General features: G+C 41.1%; 1 protein-coding gene across 1 annotated transcript; it reads left to right on the forward strand.

Annotated features, from left to right (window-relative positions):
- The first annotated feature begins 12,961 nt into the window (after positions 1–12,961).
- LOC138091016 (tRNA-splicing endonuclease subunit Sen15) lies at positions 12,962–13,468 on the forward strand. The gene has a single exon (XM_068986659.1). It carries the CDS (start codon positions 12,962–12,964, stop codon positions 13,466–13,468), a length of 507 nt encoding a protein of 168 aa, XP_068842760.1.
- Positions 13,469–24,855: the final 11,387 nt, after the last annotated feature.

The following is a 24,855-nucleotide window of genomic DNA, read 5'->3' on the forward strand; positions in this document are numbered from 1 at the left end:
CTCTAGTTTTTCCCATTCTATTGTTTTCCTCTATTTCTTTGCATTGATCACTAAGGAAGCCTTTCTTATCTCTCCTTACTATTCTTTGGAACTCTGCATTGAAATGGTTATATCTTTCCTTTTCTCCTTTGCCTTCAGCTTCTCTTCTTTTCTCAGCTATTTTTAAGGCCTCCTCAGACAGCCATTTTGCCTTGTTGCATTTTTTTTTCTGGGGATGGTCTTGATCACTGCCTCCTGTATAGTGTCACAAACCTCTGTCCATAGTTCTTCAGGCACTCTGTCTATAAGATCTAATCCCTTGGATCTATTTGTCACTTCCACTGTGACAAATAATAATCATAAGCAATTTGATTTAGGTCATACCTGAATGGTCTAGTGGTTTTCCCCACTTTCTTCAATCTAAGTCTTAATTTGGCAAAAGGAGTTCATGATCTGAGCCACAGACAGCTCCAGGTCTTGTTTTTTGTTGACTGTATAGAGCTTCTCCATCTTTGGTGCAAGAAATATAATTAATCTGATTTCGGTGTTGACCTTCTTGTGCTGTCCATGTGTACAGTCTTCTCTTGTGTTGTTGGAAGAGGTTGCTATGACCAGTGCGTTCTCTTGGAAAAACTGTTAGCCTTGGCCCTGCTTCATTCTGCATTCCAAGGCCAAATTTGCCTGTTACTCCAGGTGTTTCTTGACTTCCTACTTTTGCATTCCAGTCCCCTATAATGAAAAGGAAATCTTTTTTGGGGGTGTTAGTTCTAGAAGGTCTTGTAGATCTTCATAGAACCATTCAACTTCAGCTTCCCTAGCATTACTGGTTGGGACATAGACTTGAATTGCTGTGATAGTGAGTGGTTTGCCTTGGAAATGAACAGAGATCACTCTGTCATTTTTGAGGCTGCATTCTAGTACTGGATTCCAGACTGTTTTGTTGACTATGATGGCTACTCCCTTTCTTCTAAGGGATTCTTGCCAACAGTAGTTGATATAATGGTCATCTGAGTTAAATTTACCCATTCCAGTCCATTTTAGTTCAGAGAGGAGCCTGGCAGGCTACATAGTCCATGGGGTAGAAAAAAATCAGATACAACTGAGTGACTAATACTGCTACTAATGGTTTAATCAATCATGCTGATGTAATTTAGTTGCCATAAAAAAAACCCCAAACGTATGGGGTTTGGAGAACTTCTGGACTGGTGAACATGGAGACTGGGGACAGTGGTACCTGGAGAGACCATAGGAGCTCTGTCCCCTTTCCGTATACCTTGTCCTATTCATCTCTTCCATCTGGCCGTTCCTGATGTCCTTTTACAGTAAACCAGTGATCTAGTAAGCAAAATGTTTCTTGATGAATCCACAGAAGGGATCTTGGGAACCCCTGATCTATAACCAACTGGTCAGAAATACAGGTGACAGCCTGAGTTTGCAACTGGCATCTGTGCTGAGTTGCCTAAGAGGAGGTTGCTGGACCATCCATTCTGTAGCTGGTCTGTCAGAAGCACAGGCTTCTGAGTGGCATCTGAATGTGAGAGACAGTCTTGTAGGACTAACTCTGAACCTGTGGAATCTGATGCAATCTCCAGGTAGATAATGTCATAACTGAGTTGAATTGTAGGACACCTTGCTGAGGTCTAAAACTGCTTAGCACCACCACCCTCCCCGCCCCGCCCCACCATACACACACTCCTTGTTTGGAAATTGAGTCCAGGAACCCAAAACACTCTGTCAACCTAGAAAATTCTGTCAAGTTTTACTTTTGATGATACATATTACAGAAAACAAAAAAAAAATACTGAATATACATTTTTTTCAAACCATTTGTATATTCTTTCTTTGATTGGAGGTTGATGTTTAGAGTGTAGTATGTAGTCTTCCAACTGCTTGGAAGATTTTATGACTTCAAAATTCTTAAGGGTGCTGCAGTTTTCATGATGGAAAGCATAGTGGGGAACAAACTAGTCTGGGGTGTCTGTGATGGTCTGAATCTATGGAGTTTGGGAAGGACAGGAAGTAGGGTCAGGCAGAAACTCACAAACTAAGGCAGCCCAGTTCAGTTCAGTTGCTCAGTCATGTCTGACTCTTTGCAACCCCATGGGCTGCAGTACGCTAGGCCTCCCTGTCCATCACCAGCTCCCAGAGTTTACTCAAACTCATGTCCATTGAGTCGGTGATGCCAGCCAACCATCTCATCCTCTGTCATCCCCTTCTCCTCCTGCTCTCAATCTTTCCCAGAATCAGGATCTTTTCCAGTGAGTCAGTTCTTTGCATCAGTTGGCCAAAGTATTGGAGCTTCAGCTTCAACATCAGTCCTTCCAATGAATATTCAGGGCTGATTTCCTTTTGATCTCCTTGCTGTCCAAGGGACTCTCAAGAGGCTGCTCCAACACCACAGTTCAAAAGCATCAAATATTTGGCATTCAGCTTTCTTTATGGTCCAACTCTCACATCCATACATGACTACTGGAAAAACAATAGCTTTGATTAGATGGACCTTTGTCAGCAAAGTATTGTCTCTGCTTTTTAATATGCTGTCTAGGTTTGTCACAGCTTTTCTTCCAAGAGGCAAGCATCTTTTAATTTCCTGTCCCCAGTAACTATCTACAGTGATTTTGGAGCCCAAGAAAATAAATTCTGGTTTTAAGCCAACTTTTTCACTCTCTTCTTTCATTTTGATCAAGAGACTCTTTAGTTCCTCTTTGCTTTCTGCCATAAGGGTGGTATCATTTGTATATCTGAGGTTATTGCTATTTCTCCTGGCAGTCCTGATTCCAGCTTGTGCTTCATCCAGCCTGGCATTTCGCATGATGTATTCTGCATATTGGTCAAATAAACAGGGTGACAATATACAGCCTTGATGTACTCCTTTCCAAGTTTGGAACCAGATTGTTGCTCCATGTCTGGTTCTACCTTTTGCTTCTTGACCTGCATACAGATTTCTCAGGAAGTAGATACGGTGGTCTGGTATCTCTTTAAGAATTTTCCACAGTTTGTTGTGAGGCACACAGTTAAAGGCTTTGGCGTAGTCAATAAAGCAGAAGTAGATGTTTTTCTGGAGTTATCTTGCTTTTTCGGTGATCCAACAGATGTTGTTGTCAATTTTATCTCTTGTTCCTCTGCCTTTTCTAAATCCATCTTGAACATCTGGAAGTTCTTGGTTCATGTACTGTTGAAGCCTTGCTTGGAGAATTTTGAGCATTACTTTGCTAGCGTGTGGGATGAGTGCAGTTGTGTGGTAGTTTGAACATTCTTTGGCATTGCCTTTCTTTGGGGTTGGAATGAAAACTGACCTTTTCCAGTCCTGTGGCCACTGCTGAGTTTTCCAAGTTTGCTGTCATATTGAGTGCAGCACTTTCACAGCGACTGGGGCAAACTTGCCTTAGAAGAGGGACTACCACTGTTGTGGGGAAGCAGATGACTCAGGCATCAAGGTTGGAGGTCCAGGACAGAGCAGGTGCTTAATAAGGGGTTGCTGAAAAATCTCTGAATAAACTTTTCTAGGTTAATCTGTCCGTACTTAGATTCCTATCTGCATGCAGTGGATAATGGAGGATTATCCTTCCTGGGAAAAGAGACTTGGCAGGAGCCAGATTGAGCATCAGCCAAAGTGAACACAGACACTGCAGCCTGAGGTGAGGCAAATGATCAGATCAAAGGAGAACGTGTCTGGACAAAAAAAGTCTTGTCTGATGGATTGGCCCAATGCGGAGTGTGTGTGTATGCATCTTCTCAGGGCTAAAGAGACACAGACCTGCATACAACCTCAGGCATGGGGTCATAGATATCAGTTTGGTCTTGACTGAGATTTTGTGGGTGAGGAAGAAGAGAAGGTGCATGGGGAACAGTGGTCCTAGCAGTGGCCCCTGATCCTGAATCTAAAAATAAGACCTAATCTCTAGTCCTACTTGCAAGGGTTGTAGATAGATTAAGAGGATATTTCAGGCACTGGCTCCTTGTACAGTAAGTTCCTACCTTTAACATTTATTTGAGTTTTACACAAATAATTACTTTTAAGACTTTGATGTGTGCTTCTTTTTGCAATATATGGTGAGACATGGCAGAAATAAAATAATAAATATAACAGTCCAAGATAACAGTGCAGTTGTCACAAAGCAGTTAAATTAATTGCCAAATCACTATTATAAAACATACTTATCAGTGGAATCTGGAAGAGAAAGATGTCAGGGAAGGTGAGGGGAGATTTTATATAGGAAGTGGGATTTGAGATGGAACTTTATGTTTCAATAACATTTGGACAGGAAGAGATGAGTAAAGACACAGAAGTAGATGTGGAAAGGAAGAAAAGCCGAGGTGTATTGTAGGGAGGTTGTGTTGGGGAAGGAAGGAAGGAAGGAGAAGAGGACAGAAGAAGGTAAAGAATATTTGGATAGCAAAGATAAGGGTAGTTTGTATCTTAGAACTGCCATCTTCTCAGTAGAAAGAGGGGAAAGTACATTTAGACATGAGAGGAGCAGAGGCAGGATTGAGGGCTTAATGAACAGGGAGAAGGTATAGAACAGGATGTTTTGAGGGGCTCTCTCTGGGGAATAGGGAACAGACAAGTGATTAATGAAAGCATTTCCTTGTATAAAACCAGAAAGATTACAACTTCAGCCTTGTGCCATGAAAGGTGTGCACGCACACACCCCCCACCCACCCACCCAGATTCTAGCAGAGCAGGTCTAGAAGCCTGACTCGGGCTCCTTTGGCTGAAGAGGAAGTGGGTGGAGTTGTGGGTGGAAAATTGGCGACAGGTTGTGTAGGAGGCAAGTTGAATCTTGTTTACTAAAGTGAATGGCCTTTTCTTATCACGTCTCAGGTTCCCTTTAGAAAAATAAAAAAAAAGGTAGAATGTAAAAAGTCAACAAGAAATGGGAGGCGGGTTTCTTTTATAAAACAGAACATGAGCAAGGTTGTGACAAGTCTCCACTCAGCCCATCTCTTAAGGATGTGGCTACAGTAGTTAGTAGATGTCAGGCATCTCTTTTCAGTGTATATTTGATAACACTTGTGAGGGTCTTAGTAGCCACAGCAGTGCACTTTAGGAAACAAAGAATGCACTCCAGAGGTAAATCTCTGGTCTCACACTCTGGGATGATTATTTTTCTTTGGTGCTTACTTAATAAGAAGGCATGACCACCATTACCTGATTAGCAAAGTGTTATTTGTAAGCACTAGAGTACAATTTTAGTTGGATGTACACACACTGTAATTTAGTTAGGATTCCCGTACTACATTATTCATTCCAGATGTGAGAGAAGACAATAAATACGCTCTTTCTTTTTCTTGCTGTTCTAAATTTAGTTTATTGTTCCCATTGATTGATTTTCATGGAGTCACATGGAGTATTATGGTTATCTTAGACTGGTTCATTTATCTGAGTTAAATAGTTATTTGTACATGCTTTGCTTCTATGTCCATTTTATCCTATGGCTAATACAATGCTCTGGGCCAAGACAGAGATTTTATTCGTCATTTTTTGTTAAAGTTTAGCTTCAGTATATGCATGTCATTCTGGGTAATGCAAACCCAGGAAGACTCCCAGCACTGATAATGCGGATAGTTCCTGCATGCACATCAGCCTTATGATGTTCTACATTGCACATTAATACTCAAGATAGTGCTTTGATCCTCATTCCTTGACCCTAAGAGGTAATATGTTGTGATGGTAGGGTATTAAGGATGTCTGTGCTTTGGGTCACAGTTCATGAAAAATCAGTTTGTAATTCAGTGAATTTATTTACGCAAAGATTCAAATATGCAAAAAGCATTTGTTTTTAGCAAATGGGAGTTAGATTTTGAGTTTGATTGGCAAAATGGTTTGATGAAAAGAGCACTAGGCTATGTGTCAAATAGTGAGAATTTAATTCTTCATTTACTGTCTAACCTTGATCATTTACTTTTCTTGGGGCCTGGTTTCCTTACCTATAAAATAATCCAAATGATGACTTGTATTTTACAGTGATCCCATAGTTTAAAATGAGTTTGGTATCTGTTACTCTATTTAAAAGTGACAATAACCTTGTGAATGTCAACTTAGTCGTGATTAGTTCCATTTTTCAGATGATAAAACTGAGGCACTAAGGGAATTTCCAAGTCATGCCGCTAGAATATAGAAGTATAACATGATCACTAGAATCCTACTTCCAAATAGAAGATATTCTCTACCATTCCCCAGTGGGGTTTTTGGTTTGATTCCCTTATAAGAAATTGCTGAGAATCAAAGGGTATAATCTAGTCTTCCTCTCCCCCTCAGCCACTGACTCTCAGGGTCACACCCTTAATTTTTTATCATCACCAGTAATTGCACCATCTTAGAAATCTTGACTTTGAGAATCCTACTCCCTGGTCAATAAGTACTGTTTTGAAGCTTATTTATTCTAAGAGTCTCTCTGCAACAAATTCTAATCTTATTGAGTCCCTCATCCAGTGACACTGCGTTAGTTCATTATCCATCGACCTCTCGTCTCTTCCCTCTCCCTCTGAAGTTACCTAAACCGATTTCATGGTCTCTTACTATGTCCTCTCCCCATGCACGCATGCTCAGTCTCCACTCCTGTCTGACTCTTTTTGACCCTATGGACTGTAACCCGCCAGTCTCCTCTGTCCATGGGGATTCTGTAGGCAAGAATACTGGAGTGGGTTGCCATTTCCTTCTCCACCCAGGGATCAGACTCACGTTTCTTACGTTTCCTGCATTGGCAGGCAGGTTGTTTACCACTAGCGCCACCTAGGAGGCCATACTCGTTCCCCGTAGAACTCCTTAACTCCTTTGCCTCGCGTTTCCCCTCACTTTCCCTTCATTGTGTTTGTCAGACTAAACTCCAGTGTTAGTGAAAGCAGCATCCTTTTTTTTTTTTTTCCTGTTTCTGTGAAGTGACAGCAACCTTTCTAAAGAAAATCACAAAGGCTGATGTACTGGTTTCACATTAAATAATGACTAAATTTCAAACAGCATTAACCACCACCTACAGTTCCCTAGTGAGTTCAATTTCTCTCTCTTAGAAACAATTCAGATCTTCACCTCTCTTGTCAGCATTCCCAGTTTCCAGTTCCCTAACTGATGATCTTGCCTTTCCCCCCTTATCTACACATCTGCTGGCATCTGTTCTCACCTTTTCTGTGTTTCTTCATGGAACATCTGCCCTGCTACCATTCAAGATTTTCCCCTTTATTCTCACTCAAGATCCTCTGCTCTCCTATTCTTGAAATAGTTCTCTCCTTAAGTTCTTCTCCACCTCCCTTCCTCTTACTTGACCACTCCAATCAGCAGGATTTTGGAATCTTCCATATTAAAAAATTATTTCTTGGTTCTCTAATTCCCATTAATTAACTCCTTATTTCTGTTTATCTTCACAGTAAAACTTTTCAAATGAAATGGGTAGACCTATGGTTTTCTCTTCTTCATTTCCCATTCAGTCTTCATGTACTCCAACTGGATGTTAATTCCCATCTCTCATTGAAACATCTTGTCAATGTCAATAATAATTTCTAATTATTATTAGAAGTAATAATAATTAATAATAAAGAATGATAAATAAATAATAATAATAAACGTGCCACATCCAGCGTATAGGCTTTTATTCTAAATTCACCTGAGCTCTTAGCAGCACTCAGCACAGTTGAGTGCTGTATTTATTTCTGGAGCAATTCTCTTCTCTTGGATCCCGTAACACCACACTCTGGTTTTCTTCTGTCTGATTGTTTCTTCTCCGTTTTCTCAGGTGGCTCTTCAGTCTCCATTTGTTCTCCAAATGTTGAAATGGCTTCTCAGTCTTTGCTTCCTAGATGACCTTATCCAGTTCTACAGCTTTAAATGCCATTTATAGCTAAGTTAAGTTAAGTCGCTCAGTCGTGGCAGACTCTTTGCGACCCCATGGACTGTAGCCCACCAGGCTCCTCTGTCCATGGGATTCTCCAGGCAAGAATACTGGAGTGGGTTGCCATTTCCTTCTCCAGGGGATCTTCCTGACCCAGGGATCGAACCCAGGACTCCCGTATTAGAGGCAGACGCTTTAACCTCTGAGCCACCAGGGAAGCTAAGCAACTCCCAAATTTATATCTTTAGATTTATCTCCTGAGCTCCAGACTCTAGTTTCTCAAGTCAAAATTTAAGAAAAACATTTGATCCCTTTCCCTGCTCTACCATGCTTTCCCATATCCAGATAAGCTCCACATTCTATTGTTTCTATCATCAGTGTATCTTTCTAACCAGTTTTCTTCTGTTACTACTACTATAGTCATGGTTTAAGCTATCAACATTTATCTCAACTGGACTGCAGTAATAACTTCATTGCTGGTGTCTCTGCTTTCTTGATGTTCCTCTTACCATCTACACCTTACAGCAGTTAGAAAGATATTTTACAAGGGGAAATTAGAATAGGCCTTTTCTTGTTTTAAATCTGCAAATAGTTTTCCGCTGGTCTTGAATCTGGACTCTCTATAGGCCCTGTGTGGTCTCTCTACCGTTATCGTGTCCCACGCTTCTCCTCTACCCAGTCTGCTGGACATGCCACGCCTCCCCAGAGCCTTTATATATGTTGTCCTCTCTGCCTGGATTGCTCCATCCCTGGCTCTTACCTTGGTTTAATCCTTCTTGTCTTTTTGTATTCAGATCAATATTGTGTCCCTGGGGAAGCTTTGAGTCACCACATCTCTAAGAGGCCACTTGATTTTCCTCTTTTCCTCAAATTGCTTTCTACCATTAAATTTTTTTGTTGATCATCCTTCTCAAAACATAAACTGGGCTTCCCTGATGGCTCTGATGGTAAAGAATTTACCTGCAATGTGGGAGACCTGAGTCTGATCCCTGAGTCAGGAAAATCCCCTGGAGAAGGGAATGGCAACCCATTCCAGTATTCTTGCCTGGAAAAATCCATGGACAGAGAAACCTGGCAGGCTACAGTTCAAGGGGTCACAAAGAGTTTGACATGACTGAGTGACTAAGACTTTTTCAACCAGGGAGTCAATGTATTTTTTTACAGCTTTTCTTCAGTACTTGTTTTTTCCCCACATCTACTAGGCTCTCAGTAAAAATGCTTGTTGAGTGAATGCATAAACATAACGGAGTGAAACTGTCCATTGTGCTGCGCCGGTTAACACATTTTACTCTTCACAGATGAGCAGAATTATTTTAACAGATCAATGACACAAGTGGTGTGTATTGGGTTAAAAAAAAGTTATAATGATAAGCCATATTGACTATATTTGCCCTGCAGTGGCTTTCCTGCCCACATGAAGAACTATCTTGCTTAGCAGACTCAAAACTAGAACTCATGTGATGTGGCTAGACTGTTTGGAAATGTTGACTCAGGTAAATAATACTGTTAAGAAAGATTTATGGGGAAATGGCATTGCATAGGACGAATATACTTTTATTTCTTCTGAGATTTTAAAAACATAATATTGGACTTCTATTATGTATTCTAGATGCTGGCTTGAGCAGCATACATGATGGTGCTCTAGCACCACAGGAAATGACCCTAAAACTCTGATGTCATAGGAGCGAGGAAAGAGAATCAAAGAGCATCACTTGAGAGTCTCACTCACCATGATTTAGCTCTAGATTCACTGTCCAAACTTGAAAATTTTCTTTAAAAGTAAGTCAGAGGGCATTCAGACTCAGGGTTAATACAGATCCAGAAGAGTGCCTACATCTCAATTTAATTATCTGAAGGTATACTACCTTGAAGGTCTCATACCTTCTCTTTTTCATTAAATTCAGAAGACTGAAGAAATCACCCAATGTCTTAAGGCCAAGACTCTAAAGCCCAGAATTTCAACTGGTGTACATCCTAGTTAGTGGGTCAGGTTATTAGATGATACGTTGATCAGAAAATGGTTAGTTAGTTCAGTCGCTCAGTTGTGTCTGACTCTTTGCAACCCCATGAATCGCAGCACGCCAGGCCTCCCTGTCCATCACCATCTCCTGGAGTTCACTCAGACTCACGTCCATTGAGTCCGTGATGCCATCCAGCCATCTCATCCTTGGTCGTCCCCTTCTCCTCCTGCCCCAATCCCTCCCAGCATCAGAGTCTTTTCCAATGAGTCAACTTTTCGCATGAGGTGGCCAAAGTACTGGAGTTTCAGCTTTATCATCATTCCTTCCAAAGAACACCCAGGACTGATCTCCTTCAGAATGGACTGGGTGGATCTCCTTGCAGTCCAAGGGACTCTCAAGAGTCTTCTCCAACACCACAGTTCAAAAGCATCAATTCTTCGGCAACAGAAATGGTATGAGCAATAAAAAAGTAAACCCTAAATATCTTTTTCATAAGCATCTTTTTATTTGATGGCCAATATTTGCATATTTTTCCTACTTATTACATATCTCTAAGGAAGTGTTTGGATTAAAAATATTTTTATTTAGAAATTATATTTGTATTTAAAGCAGCATAACACAATAGCCGGTTTCACCCATCCTTGCTTAGTTTCTATACTCTTCCTTCCAGTGTCTTTGTTTCTCTCTTTTCCTTAAATTTATTTTCTTCTTACAGAAGAAACTGTAGCAAATACTGGTATGTACAAAGGAAAACAGAGGAAGAAAGACAAGCTACTACTCAGAATGAACTGCAGTTAAAATTTTGAAATATGATACTTAAGGCATGAGGCTAATTTTGAGGACTTTGTCTAGTTTTAACAACAATGTGGAATGAAACTTGGAAGGAGGTTGTGTTGTAGTTGTAAATTAATCAATTTTTGAAGTACTTTGGACAAAACCAAAAATAGCACAGCAACAACATTGACATTTTGTCGTACTTGCTTGATATATAAAGGTGGTCATAATCTAACTGAGGGTAGAGATTTTTGATGTTTTATTATTAGAATGGCCACAAACGAAAGAAAAAATGTTTCTAAGATACTAATATGCATTTTCCATTTCCGCATTAAACTCTAAACAAAAATTCAAACATTATGACTTTTAGAGTGTCCAAACCTGAAAGGTGATTGTGCTTCCCAGCCCAGATATGTAATAAAGAAGAAAAATAATGCTAACCTGAAGAACAAGTGTGAAGAAATTCACTATATGGTATTTATCATGACTGTTTTGAATCCTTTTCTTTTCTAAATGCCAGGCTCTGTCATGGAGCATTTGCTGGGTGCCCTGCTTTGCATGCACTCAGGCACATCTCCTGTCGCTGCCTCGCTGGTGGAGGAGCTGCTGACATTGCCTCTGAGCGTGCAGCAGTGGTGTTCTTTGAGCCATCGGTCATGCTTCCCTTCCTTGCTGTTGGCATTAGCATCTCCAGGATGCAGAGGGAGCCTAATGTGTGCCAGCCAGAATGGAAAAATGGTCCATCTGCTCTGTGCTGGGCTTTAATTTCATCACCAGAGATGGCTGTGAAGCAGTTGCTTGAACACAGGGTATGCAATGGCCATCTATGCAGAGGCCACAGGAGAGGAACTTTGGTTAGTCTGATTGTAGCCCATAATGCAGAAGGAGGGCCAGACCTGCTCATCAGGCTGCTGCAGCTTTTTAGGCAGGCCTGAATAGATGGAACCAACCAGGAAGCTGGGTGCTTCATGGTGGTATGACCTTGGGCCAGTCACTTCACCTTCATGCTTTGTCACAGCAAAATGTCATCTGTCAACTTCAGATTATAGAATGTACTCTATCTATATTCCCTGACTGTTTTGGGGGCATGTGACATAAAATCAAATCTCACTCATCAGAGCACAGCACAAATGCAGCCTCCTTTGTGGTCCTCAAAAGAGTAATCATTATTTTTAAATTCTACTGGCATTTTATGAGCATTTCTCTCTTTCAATATATAATAAATTCATTGGTGAGTATTTATTAGATGTGTCCATTTTGTTCAAGGTATTTTGTTCAACGTAAATATTCTAAGTATTTCAGTGATGATGAATGCAGAGGTGTATTAGGATCAGATGCAAAGATAAGTAAGTTCTTGAGGATTTATAGATTAGCTATATTCTGATTCTCTCCCCACAACTTCTACAATCCTTCATGATGGAGTCTCTGCCTTGAAAAACTCCTTGGCTATTCGAAGCATTCATCAGCATGCCTTATGGAAAGTGATGACAGTGAACATTTACTAGTGCCACACATTCTTCTAAATGCTTTATATGAATTAATGCATTCGGTCATCATCACATTACTATCATACACATTTTACAGATGAGATGGAATGGCACACAGGAGTTACGTAACCTGCCTAAGGTCACACAGTGAGTGTGTGGCAGAGCCCAACACAGGCAGCCTGACTCCAGAGCACACACTTTTAATCCCCGTGGTCACTTCCCGTAGCAGACTGTTGAATGAACAAGTGATGAACATTCAAACGTTTTAAATGTGTAAAGTACTTTATGAGTTTAAGTCATTACTGCATTTGCTACAGACATAACTAATACTATAGGGTTACAATGGGCACTCTACAGCATATTGGGGGAAAGAAATCCAAAGATTCTCCTTTTGATCTTGGAGTTCAATAACAGACAGGGAGCAAGCACCTGACCAGAGTTGATCAGACTTATATAAAATGTAAGTTCAGCTGTAGGAGAGCTAGAACAAAACGTCCCTGATTTCTTGCTCTCGTTCATAGGGTCACAGCATTTAGGCCAGTTCTGGATGTCTTCTGACTGCTGGCTCAACCCACTGTGATCTCTTCCCCGAAAGACTATGTATCTGTTACCTTTTGTGCCCCAAGCTGATTCTTCATGGACTTTATCTTCACTCTCATTAAACTCTGCCTAGTACCTAGGCTAAATAGCATAGGCTCATCTTCAGTGTCTCCTTCATTTGTGGTTAAATCTTGCCCATTAAGTGCTTCTCAATGATATCCTCTCCCTTCTACTCTGACTGCCATTAACTTTGGTAACTCAGGTTCCTAACTGGCATCCCAGTCTATGATCTGTGTTTCCCCCAGTCTTTCCTCCAGTTTTCCCTTCTGTAACTTATGTTTATAAAATGCACATCTGATAATATCCCTTCCTGTTAAAAGCCATTAATGGGGGCATGGAGGAGCGCGGCGAGTCCCAGCCGACCGCGGGCTGCGGCGATGAGCGCCCGGGTGACGATCGCGGCGGCGGCAGTGCCCACCCGTGGGCCCCCGAGGACGCCTGGATGGGCACACACCCTAAGTATTTAGAAATGATGGAATTAGATATAGGAGATGCCACCCAAGTTTATATAGCGTTCTTGGTTTACCTGGACCTCATGGAGAGTAAAAGCTGGCATGAAGTAAACTGTGTGGGACTACCAGATCTCCAGCTCATCTGCCTTCTTGGTACTGGGATAGAAGGAGAAGGGTTACAGACTGTGGTACCTACACCCATCAGTGCTTCCCTCAGCCATAACAGGATAAGGGAAATCTTGAAGGCATCGCGAAAATTGCAAGGTGATCCCGACTTGCCCGTGTCGTTTACTTTGGCTATAGTGGAGTCTGACTCTACAATAGTCTACTACAAACTCACTGACGGATTTATGCTGCCGGATCCTCAGAATATTTCGCTTAGAAGATGACACCTATCCTTCCCGATGCTTACTTTGTTCACACAAGACTAGATTAAGAACCATCAGCCTGGTTCATCTTTTATCTCAGAGATAGTCAGGGCTGACTTAGCTGGTCCCATTCCAGAAGTTTTCTTTTTTGAAGAATAAAACTTTCCCATATAGAAGAATTTATTTTGTTAAAAAAAAAATAGTAAGATAGTTGCTCTAGAACTTTCTCACCTGGAGACAGTTTGATTATAGTGATATGCAAGTTTATGCCTATGGTATGTTCAGAAGGATAGGACATTCTTGAGACCACCATCTCTTTCCCTTACTGAACTCTCTCTGTGCCTTTTGGTCACTACAGCTAGTCTGCAGAAATGGAGAATTTACTTTAGTCTGCTTTTTCATCCCCAGTAGAAAATGTTCTTTTAATTGGTTTTCATGGTACAATTAATGTTACTTCCTTCTTTGGTTAACTTTAAATCAAAATTAAAAATATGCTCATCCAGAGTATAAAATTGCATATCTAGATTAATAGGGACCGGAGAAGTGTTAACCTACAAGAGCACTGGGCCTTTTTTTCCCCCATTCTTACTACTACCACCATACTGTATCATAGCTAGACTATTGTAGGAGAGATATTAATGGTAGCGGACAGTGTGAACCTTAAAAACATCTTTCTTCAGTAGACCTAGTTTTTCTACTTTTTCTTAATTAATTGTTGCAAAGAAAGGTATTTTAAAAGTTAAAGCAAGAGTCAGAAAAATTTTTCTGAAAAGTGCCAGAAAGGAACTATTTTAGGTTTTTCAGGCCATATAGACTTTTTTTTACAACTTCTCAGCTATGCTGTTTGTAGAATAAAAATAATTGTAGACAGTATGTAAATGAACGGATATGCCTGTATTCCAATAAAACTTTATTTACAAACACATGGCCATAGTTTGCCAACACCTGGTCTGGGAAAATAGTCAATAAACATACAAAGGTAATAAATTGTGTGTTATGTACCCATTAAAAATTAGAAATGAGTATACTGTAAAACATGAGAAAATGCTTAGTAAAAAGAAAAAAGCAAGATACAAAAGTGTATGAATGGGTATGATTATGGCTGTAAATAACACACCAAGTGTATAATAAAAAAGAGGACAAAATAAATTCCTAACTGTGGTTATAATAGGAGGGCAGGGCAGTAAATGGATGGCTTTGTCTTTCTTTAAGATTTTAGTTTTTCTTTGTTGGTATTACTTTTATAATAAAAATGTTTTAAAGTAAAAAAATGAAAAAAAAAAAGCCATTAATGGCACCAGATTGCCTCAAAGATAGACCGTAAACTTCTTAGCATGGTGGTTCATCCATTCCACAATAGAGCCCCAACCTGCTCTTTGGATTTCATCTCCCATCGTACATCCTTATTAACCCTGTATGCTGTAGCCACACTAGGCCACTTGTCATTCCTGAAATGGATCATATGCCCCCATGTCCCCAGGACACATACCCTGCCTTCTTGGAAAAAAATCCTTCCCTTCTCCACCTGTTAAAATATTTAATTTTCTTCAGTTCAGTTCAGTTTAGTCGCTCAGTCATGTCCAACTCTCTGCGACCCCATGAATCGCAGCACGCCAGTCTTCCCTGTCCATCACCATCTCCTGGAGTTCACCCAAACTCATGTCCATCAAGTCGGTGATGCCATCCAGCCATCTCATCCTCGGTTGTCCCCTTCTCCTCCTGCCCCCAATCCCTCCCAGCATCAGAGTCTTTTCCAATGAGTCAACTCTTTGCATGAGGTGGCCAACGTACTGGAGTTTCAGCTTTAGCGTCAGTCCTTCCAAAGAACACCCAGGACTGATCTCCTTTAGGATGGACTGGTTGGATCTCCTTGCAGTCCAAGGGACTCTCAAGAGTCTTCTCCAGCACCACAGTTCAAAAGCATCAATTCTTCGGCACTCAGCTTTCTTCACAGTCCAACTCTCATATGATCACTGGAAAAACCATAGCACTAACTAGACGGACTTTTGTTGGCAAAGTAATGTCTCTGCTTTTGAATATGCTGTCTAGGTTGGTCATAACTTTCCTTCCAAGGAGTAAGCGTCTTTTAATTTCATGGCTGCAGTCACCATCTGCAGTGATTTTGGAGCCCCCCAAAATAAAGTCTGACACTGTTTCCACTGTTTCCGCATCTATTTCCCAGCCAAGGTGAACTCAAATGTTATTTCCTGGTTACTCCAAACTAGAAATCATTGCTATTTCTAATACTTTGTATTTATGATTTTCCTCTGTCACTTATTTTATGTTTAAGGGTGGTAAATATGCCTTTTCCATAGTACATTGGAAGATTCTTAAACTTCAGAAAAATTCATCTTTATAGCTATGTACCTTAGCACAGTTGTCCTGTATTTTTCGTTTTCTGAATGTGTAGGGCTGATTTCCCCATAAAGACTGTAGACTTTTGGTAAGCTTACAATATGAGCTAGCTATGTGTGGGGCTTTAGTTGACTCTAAAGTTGCTTCTACCATTTAATATGCTCGTGTAGGGGATCAAAAGAAAGCTATTAACTCTAATTCCTACTTCCAGTGATCCCTATGAGGGCTAAGAGAAGTAGTATCTGCAAAGCACCGGAGGCACAGTTCAGGCTCAATAGAGGGAACAACTGATTGGTTAGCTTTATGCTTGAACTCCTTGGGACATCATTTTACTTGACTGGGACTTGGCCTGAGTCATTCAGTCTCCCACAATAAAACACACGCACAGTATAATTCTAGAATACTCTCCAAAAGGACATCCCTCTTCCTCTCTTTCCTATAGTACCTTCAGGAAGCTTCACTATGTTTCCAATTACTCTAGAGCAAATAATGTATTTGATAGTATCTTATAAGTGCTTTCCATTTTGAAGAAATTATTATTATGATGCTTGTGTGTGTGTGTGTGTGTGTGCGTGCTCAGAAGCTCAGTCATGTCTGACTCTTTGTGGCCCCATGGACTGTAGCCCACCAGGTTCCTCTGTCTGTGGGGATTTTCCAGGCAAGAATACTGGCATGGGTTGCCATACCCTCCTCCAGGGAATCCTGGCCTATGATGGAAACTGTATCTCTTACATCCTTGGCTCTTTACCACTAGTGCCACCTGGGAAGCCCTGAAGCATAGTAGAAAATGAACAAATATTTCTTGACACAATGACTGGGGAATAAGTGAACAGCTTCCATACTCCTAGTAGGCAAAAATGTACAAACTGTTTATTACACAAGTTGTCCAAACCAGTCATGGGAAACTAGATCGGGCTTCTAGGCAGTGTAGGTGGTGATGCTTTTCTATCCTGGGGCAGATGTGTCTACCCCTCCCTAAAATAGCAAGTAGATCCATTGAGACAACAGTGCCATGGTGGATGCATCCAGTTTAAAAGAACATGAGCATTACATGAGGCAGGAAATTAATTTGTCTGCTGGAGTTGATGAGGAAGTTACACTGGGGAATCTCTGACTATTAATCTCTTTAGGACGGCTCCCTCTCTTGTTACCTAATGAGGCTCTGTCAAGCAGAAAACCCATAAACTCTCACCATCTGAAAAGCAGTGTGAAGTCAGGATTCTTAGCAGAAAACTGGACTCTAAGGTCTTTCTGGGTCCTTCTGGGCAGTGCATGTCAAACAACAAGGAGACCCTCCACAGTGACTCCTGAAACCCACATTGAGCCAGTGGGGGCAAGGTTTGTGAGTAAACTCCTGTGCCAGACCCTGGAATAAGGTGCTGTTGGATTTCCCCTTCAGACTGTAATGGCTAATGGGTCATTCTATTGCCCCCATCAGCGATAAGTGTTTAAAAGCTGAGTTGACTGAGCAGTGGGTGTTTTGCAGATGGCTGCTGCCATATGCCACATTATGGCTGACACAATGCCATATGATTATAACAATAATAATCTCATAATGCCATGAGGTTATAATATAATCACCTACTTCATCTTTTTTTTTGGAAAAAATAATACCAAAACTATCTCTTTTTCCTTCCCTTCTTAAGTTCCCTACATTGCCATGTCATATTTTTCCAAATTTTTTTTTGGTCAAGGTTATAGACACATAAGACCATGGGATCTTAATGGCAAATTGAATGGAGTAGTTTAATTCCCATTTGACCTCTTTTCCAGGTGACTTCCTCAGCTGTGAGTAAGTGTACCCACCTCTGGGCTCTAAAAGTATATAATGAATGTATCTCTCAGTACCAATTTAGTACAGATTAGGATGGTTGATAGCATCACTGATTCAATGGACATGAATCTGAGCAAACTCCAGGAGATAGTGGAGGACAGAGGAGCCTGGAATGCTGCAGTCCATGGGGTCACAAAAACTTAGAGTAGATTTAGCAACTGAACAATAACAACGTCTTCCTACTTATTCTTTCATAAAGACATGTCTAATTTCTCTTTGTGTCTCTGCCTCCACGCTCAACAATACTAGTTCTTTGGTGCATGTTTGTTGATTGGTTGGCATTTAAAAGTTTAACAGCTAATATTATTTGAATGCTTCTTAAAACACTTGTCCTGGGGCTTCAAGAGTCATTGCTTCTTGAAGACACATGTTGAATTCAGAGGAAGCTCTGCTATAGCCCACTGTGATTTTCACACCTATGCTTGTGGGACAGAGCCCCACTCTGCAGGCTTACATAGTCACTCTGGGTGTCATTACCAAATTAAAGGCAGAAGAAAATGCTGAGATGGTAAATTTAATCAGCTTTCCAGAGGTTAGGAATAATTCTCAGACACCTCTGCTCTGACACATCTATATTCCAATCTGTTCAAATCGGCTGTCACAATTTCATCCCAATTTACCCCTTGCAAACACTTGAAATGCTGCTTTTAATTAATTCTCTGCACTCAGAACTTTGAGCAATGCCAAGTTAGTTAATTACCCAAGTTTATGGCTTTAAGCATTTCCTAGATGCAAGTTATAAACATTTTTAGTGAGTGCCAGCATCAGATCTTCAAAGACCTCAGTCTCCCCTCTCTACAGGACTGTTCTGAGAATGACCAGATGGTACAGAAAGTATCTAGATGACGTTTTCACTCTCAACCAGCAGACAGGTGTTTAGAAACATCCTCACTTACCTTGTTAAAAATATAGAAAGGTTGGAGGGCAAGTTGCAACCAGCTTTTGAGTAAGTTGGATTAGGACTGTCATTGTAGAAATCCTCTTAGGACAAATTTCTTACAGCTCGGTGCTAGGTATTACAAATTGAGATCAGATATAATGATGCTAAATGGCCCTGTCGTGGTGGAAATTTGTTTTATAAGGAGTTTCTCATGAAGGAAGGAAGGAGAGAAATAACTTTTATTTACTTTCTTTTTCTCTCGAGGCATTCTAATATATGTATTTTTCAGGACAAGTATGATAGGTGTTAACATCCCTATTGTTACAGATAAAGAAGCTAAAACTCAGAAAGGAAAACTAAGTCAGAGGAAGAACCATGCCAAATGGAGGGTTTGAACTCAGGCTTATCAGACTCTGGGGCCTTGCTTTTTTCGTTAGACCACACTGCCTCTGTGGTGGGGCTTCCCAGGTGGCTTAGTGGTGAAGAATCTGCCTGCCAAGCAGGAGACGCAGGTTCGATCCCTGGGTTGGAAAGAGCCCCGAGAGAAGGAAATGGCAAATCATTCCAGTATTCTCCCCTGGAAATCCCATCAACAGAGGAGCCTGGTGGGCTAGAGTCCATGGGGTCGCAGTCAGACATGACTGAGTGACTGAGCATGCATGCAGGCACTCACACCCTGTGATAATTTGATAAACAGGATTCCACCACTAGGAAAATCATTAATAAAGTTCTTCTTGTTATCCTTGAGGTCACGGGGAACCATCTGTTGGTTAAACTAAGGTCTTCTTGGTTTGTTGCAATCATTATTTCTTGTCAGCAACAATTAGGTTGTTGAGTTTCTTAAGAATACATACTTGTCTCACCTCTCCCAGCAGGGGACGAGTCTCAGTCAATATTTCAGTATAATGGACATGGTGTCATCAAGACACAAGGCCTCAGGATAGCTAAGGAATAGTTTTGTGTTCCAAGGTAATTTCAACTATGATACTCCTTTCTCAGTTTTAATAGGTAGCTTCTGTTTGTGAACATTAATCCCAAACTCTTAAAAGCATACAGCTCAAAACATTTCAGGTCTGGGAGAAAGTGTATATACACTAAAGTCCAATTTCTTTATGGAGAGTCAGTATAAACAAACTTTCTACTGAGGACTAGGAAAACAGATTGTACTCCATACTGCCCAACTCCCTGCTCCCACTCATAAGCCATCATTTTTATTTTCTAAACTTTGAATGTGTGCAAATTATTCTGGGATTCTTAGTCTCCCTCTAGCTTCCCTGCCCTCCCCAAAATGGCATCTGGCAGTGTTTGAGCTGGCAAGAATTGTGTGTTGATAGAGCTATAAAAAGTTTCTCTCTCCTTAGTACCTAAGCAGGAAATCTTGATATAGGCATCATAAGGGAGAAAGAACAAATATTTACCAGAGAGAATTTATTGCATTAGGTGAGCAATGTACTTTTACAGTGGACTAAGCTCCAGTGTATGAAAATAACTGAAGTATTTGTTGTTTTTTTCTCTTTTTACTTGCTGTTGTTGAACATCATTTTGGCTGAAGTCACGTCTGAGTAAAATGATGGCTCCTAGCTAGGCAGAATTAGGCCCCCATATACACAGAGAGACATATCCCAGAGGAATTATGGAAGGTTCACTGATCTTGGAGTTAAAACATACCAGATTGGAGTCCTACTTCTGGTGATAATTAACAGACTAATTCGAGTCAGTCTCCAGACTTTTAAAAACCTTTTTTATTGTATCCATAGAATGGGTACATTAGAAATATCAGTCATACCATGCCCACAACCCCTTCTATCTGGTCTTTTTTGAGTCAAGTAACCTCACTGCCTACAGTCAGAGCCAGCGGGACCAGAATAGACACTGACAGTAGGTGGTTTAACAAATCTTGAGGGGATTTGTCATGAAAAGATGAGCTGAAATAGGTAACATGGAGTAGAGACCTTAAATAGAATCAGGGCCAAGAGAAGTCAAGGTGAGTGGAAGTTAGGAGCTCCTTAATCAAGCAACACTGAGATGAAGAAAATATTTTATAGATTCAAGGACAAGACTCTTAGTCTTGCTATGATGTTAGCACAGTCATTAAGACCCCAGGTTTGGAATGAAATAGATGTGGACTCTTGTCAGCTCTAAAGTTCTGGTTTCTTGTCAGTAAAATGAAGATAATCGTAGTATTCTCACCATAAGGTTGCTGTGAGGATTACATAAGTCAACATACGGAAAACCCTAAAAAACAGTGCTTGGCACTTCACTAAATCCTGTGTGCTGTGCTTAATTGCTCAGTCATGTCTGACTAAATCCCAAGTCAGTGTTTATTGTCACAACTTTTATTTAATGAGAAGCACTATACTAAGTGCTTTATGAGATTTATGTCAGTGAACAATCAACAACTTTATATAGGTTTTATCAATATCTCCACTTTACAGATGAGGAAACTAAGGCACAGAGAGGTTAACTGATATCTTCACTATCACACAGCTAGTAAGTAGGAGAGTTGGCACTGAAACCCGGGCTGTTGGGCTTGTGGATCACTACCTTCTACTGCCTCCCATGATGGATGTGTCCCAACAGAAGGAGAGCTGAGCAGAGGAGCAGAGTGGCCGAGCCCTAGAGGTGGCTGACACGTTACAAAGAAAGAGCAAAATAAGCTCAAGGAGATTCATGGTTGCCCTGGGTCTAATTATAGGTCCTAGGGAGCCTGACTGTGCATGCTCCTCTGTGTGTGTGTGTGTGTGTGTGCACGCACATGCATGTGTGGCTTAGTCGTGTCTGACTCTTTGTGACCCCTGTTCTTGGGATCGCACAAAATCCCTGTGTCCTTCCAGGAATTAGTCCCTTTCATAAGAGGACTCCAAGGAGCCTCTGTTCTAAGCACAACACCAAAAAACAGGAGTCGATGAGACTGAGCCAAGGGGTGTCAACTCTTGTTCTATTTTTTTCTCTGGGGCATGTGAAAGGTTTTTGTTTCATGGAAATAAAGATGAGTTTATTTCAATTACCACCATCCATCTAACATTTAGCACAGCACATAGTAAAGAGTTAAAATACTCAGTGAATGAATGAGTGAAAAACTGTGAAACATTGGAGAAATGGAAAGTATCATTGCTTTCTTCTGATTGATGTAACTATCTCTTTCTCTCAAAGACTAGTTCTATGTGTACCAGTCTATACAGTTACAGAAAAGGACCTCCTGTTAGAAAACCAAAAATGTGTATGATAGTCACAAAACTAAGTCATTTAGATTGCTTTCACTTGAAGGACTAAGGGAGCAAAAAGACATTTAAGGTTATTATTCTATATTTATCATGTCAACAACTTATCAGGCACAATGCCTAACCATAAAAGGGCCATTATAGCTTCATTTCATGTGAAATACTGTGTTATTAACTTGCTATATTAAGTGTATTTCATTCTAACCATAGTAATTTCAAAGAGATCACAGTCTCTTTCCATCTCTGCTAACTTCTATCACTACAGCGAATCATATTCTGGTGAATATTGACCTTCTCAAGGGTCACATGTCTGTATACTCCAAACTAAAATCAGTCGATATCATTTCACAAATTTCCAGAAATAGATGCTTTACATTCTGATCAATGTTGCATTCTCTTCAAGCAATGCCCCTCTTTTCCTTGCTGAAAATTCACAGCAAGACCAGCGGTCGATGACTCTGAACACTTCTCTGGCTTTCCCTTGATCCTCAGGCATTAAATGCTTAAAATTTAATGCTGAAGCTTATAGCGCCATGAGCTCCAGAGAGAGAAGTAAATGAAAAGCCAGCCTTTCAGGCTGTATTGTTGTGCAGGCTTTTGTGTTTTGTGTTTGTTTCCCCCTCCTCACTCTGGGGATGACTTAAACAGTTTGCTGTCAGAATGGTCTCCTGTCAGAGGAATTTGGTGATCTCTGTGATGCTGTGATTGGAAAATGTCACTATTAAAGAATTACAGTAACCAGGGCCCTCTCTGCCCAAGTCCGTTTGTGCCTGCAGAATTTTGTCAACACAACAGGAGCCTGGGGATTCCTGTCACTTGTAGTAGCACTTGAGAGTCTATGTTTGTTTTTTCTTGGGGAAATTTCAGAAGATGAGAAAGCTCTGCTGCTCTGAGTTTCTGAGCCTCTGTAACCTTGGAGGATGGAGCTATAAAGAGAGGATGGCGAGGGAGTGTTGGAGTAGAGATGTTGGGGGTGAATATCATCCAATAAGCCACAGCTTATTGGCTTTGATAGTTTACTGTTATAATTTTTGTTTGTTTTTATCTTGATAATAACTTTATGCATTTATGTTCATCATTCTAAAGTTGATTTATTATGCTCATGTATTTAGACACTTGTAACTCCTTAGTTGGGGCTGGAAATTTGGGGATAGGGCATGTGCTGAGAGGAAGAGCACTGTGCCTTATATGGCCACAGCCCCCCGGACTGCCTTTCTGCATACTCTGCTGCACCTCTGTGGAGCACACAGTAGTCACATCTAAAGTTTTATCTCCCCTTTACTTTCCCTCAAGGCATACCACTCAATCTGCAGACCAGGCTTGGTCCTAGTAGTCCCTTGAAATGCTATTTCTTGTAAGAACCCCAGGTTCCAAAAATCATGCAGTGTACCCTGCCCTGAATGCCACACAGGTTCAGCATAGGTGAGACACACCTGCACAAGGCCCAGGGCCTTCCTCCCAAATGCCCAGTCCCCTGTGTCAGGTCGGGGTTGGAAACTTCTTGGCCAGCATATCCCAGAGCACAGTGATGGAAGATGTCACCCCACAGCCATATTGAAAAAAATATTGCAAGGTGTGTGAGGCCATCAGCTCAAAACTCTTTCAGGGATTCTCTCTTCCCCAGCCATATGCTGAGTACCTCAGCTATGTTTGTCTTCCTGTATCACTTCAGGGACATTTTTGACAGTCTCCATTATACTCCCATTTGCTCCATCGACAAGGGCATTTCATTGACTGCCTTGTTGCTGTGCAGGGAGGCTCTGAGAATGAGCCTCTGTTATCGGCTGGAAGATGTTGATTATGCTGGTGACAGATCTGCCTGAATAGGGCTTTAGTAACATCCTTGCTCCTGTCTCAGAACATCTAAACAAAGCAGCCATATAAAATTTTGCTTTCATTTTCACCTTGAACAGAAAATGATCATTATTCCCATGGGTAGGGTAGTGATGTGTCAGGGGCCTAATGGGAGTACATCTTGAGGAGCATCCACTGTCATGGGAGTTATTTGCTTTGCCACCGTCTTGACTCTACAAGCGTGGAATGAGCATCAGATGAGAGCAGTTCCACTGTGAGACCTGGGTATGCAGGTGCTAAACCATTCTGATAATGACCCCACCTTGCTGGAAGAATGTGCTCTTCCGTTAGAGGTTTTTATGAATGTGAGTAGCATTTGACTCTTACAAAATTAATGTAACTGATCTCCCTTATCATTCACTGCAGGGTAGTTTTAATGGCTATACTCTCTGAAATACGTACTGACAGTGAAATTGCCTTTATAAGGTGTTCTATGCCTTTCAATGCTATTATTCCTTGGTAAAATGTATTTTTATGATGGATATGAACAGTTGGCTAGACTCTTTATACCCATCATATTCATAAATCAGTGCATCTACAATAATTAAGAAAGATGAATTTCTTAATACATATGTTTATTCTTCCACATAATAAGCTTAAGAACTGGACGGTCCTTATTAATTACCCACTAATATTGAACTTCTCTATAATTAATGGACAACTCTAAATCTAGCCTATTCTTGGGATTTATAAGAGAAGGATTTAAATAGTTTGTAAGACAAGTTCAGTCACTCAGCACACATCTACTGATGGTCTACTGATGGCGAAACCCTCCCCTGCCCCACCCCACAGTGGGGTGTCGGACCATCAGTGGGATACAGTCTAGCTCCTGAAGGGCTTGCAGTATCATAGATGAATGAAGAGTGTGTACTCTTCACCTGAAATCAGCAACGGGGAGCCTAGAGAATATCAACCTCCTACCCCGTCACTTCCAGCCCAGAGGCAAAACGCCTTCATGGAAGCAGGCAGAGAGAAAAGCCCTGTTAGGGGCAAACCAGATTCAGTTAAAGGGAAGAAAGTAAATACAAAAGATTTGGATAGAGATACACTTGATGGAGACTCACCAGATGGCCCTAGTGGTAAAAGAACCTGCCTGCCAGTGCAGGGGACATGAGATGTGGGTTCGATCCCTGGGGTGGAAGATCCCCTGGAGGAGGGCTTGGCAACCCACTCCAGTATTCTTGCCTGGAAAATCCCCTGGACAGAGGAGCCTGAAGAACTGAAGCCCATAGGGTCACAAAGAGTTGGACATGACTGAAGTGAC

Source organism: Capricornis sumatraensis, chromosome 1, assembly GCF_032405125.1.
Source record: "Capricornis sumatraensis isolate serow.1 chromosome 1, serow.2, whole genome shotgun sequence".
Taxonomy (NCBI): Eukaryota; Metazoa; Chordata; class Mammalia; order Artiodactyla; family Bovidae; genus Capricornis; species Capricornis sumatraensis.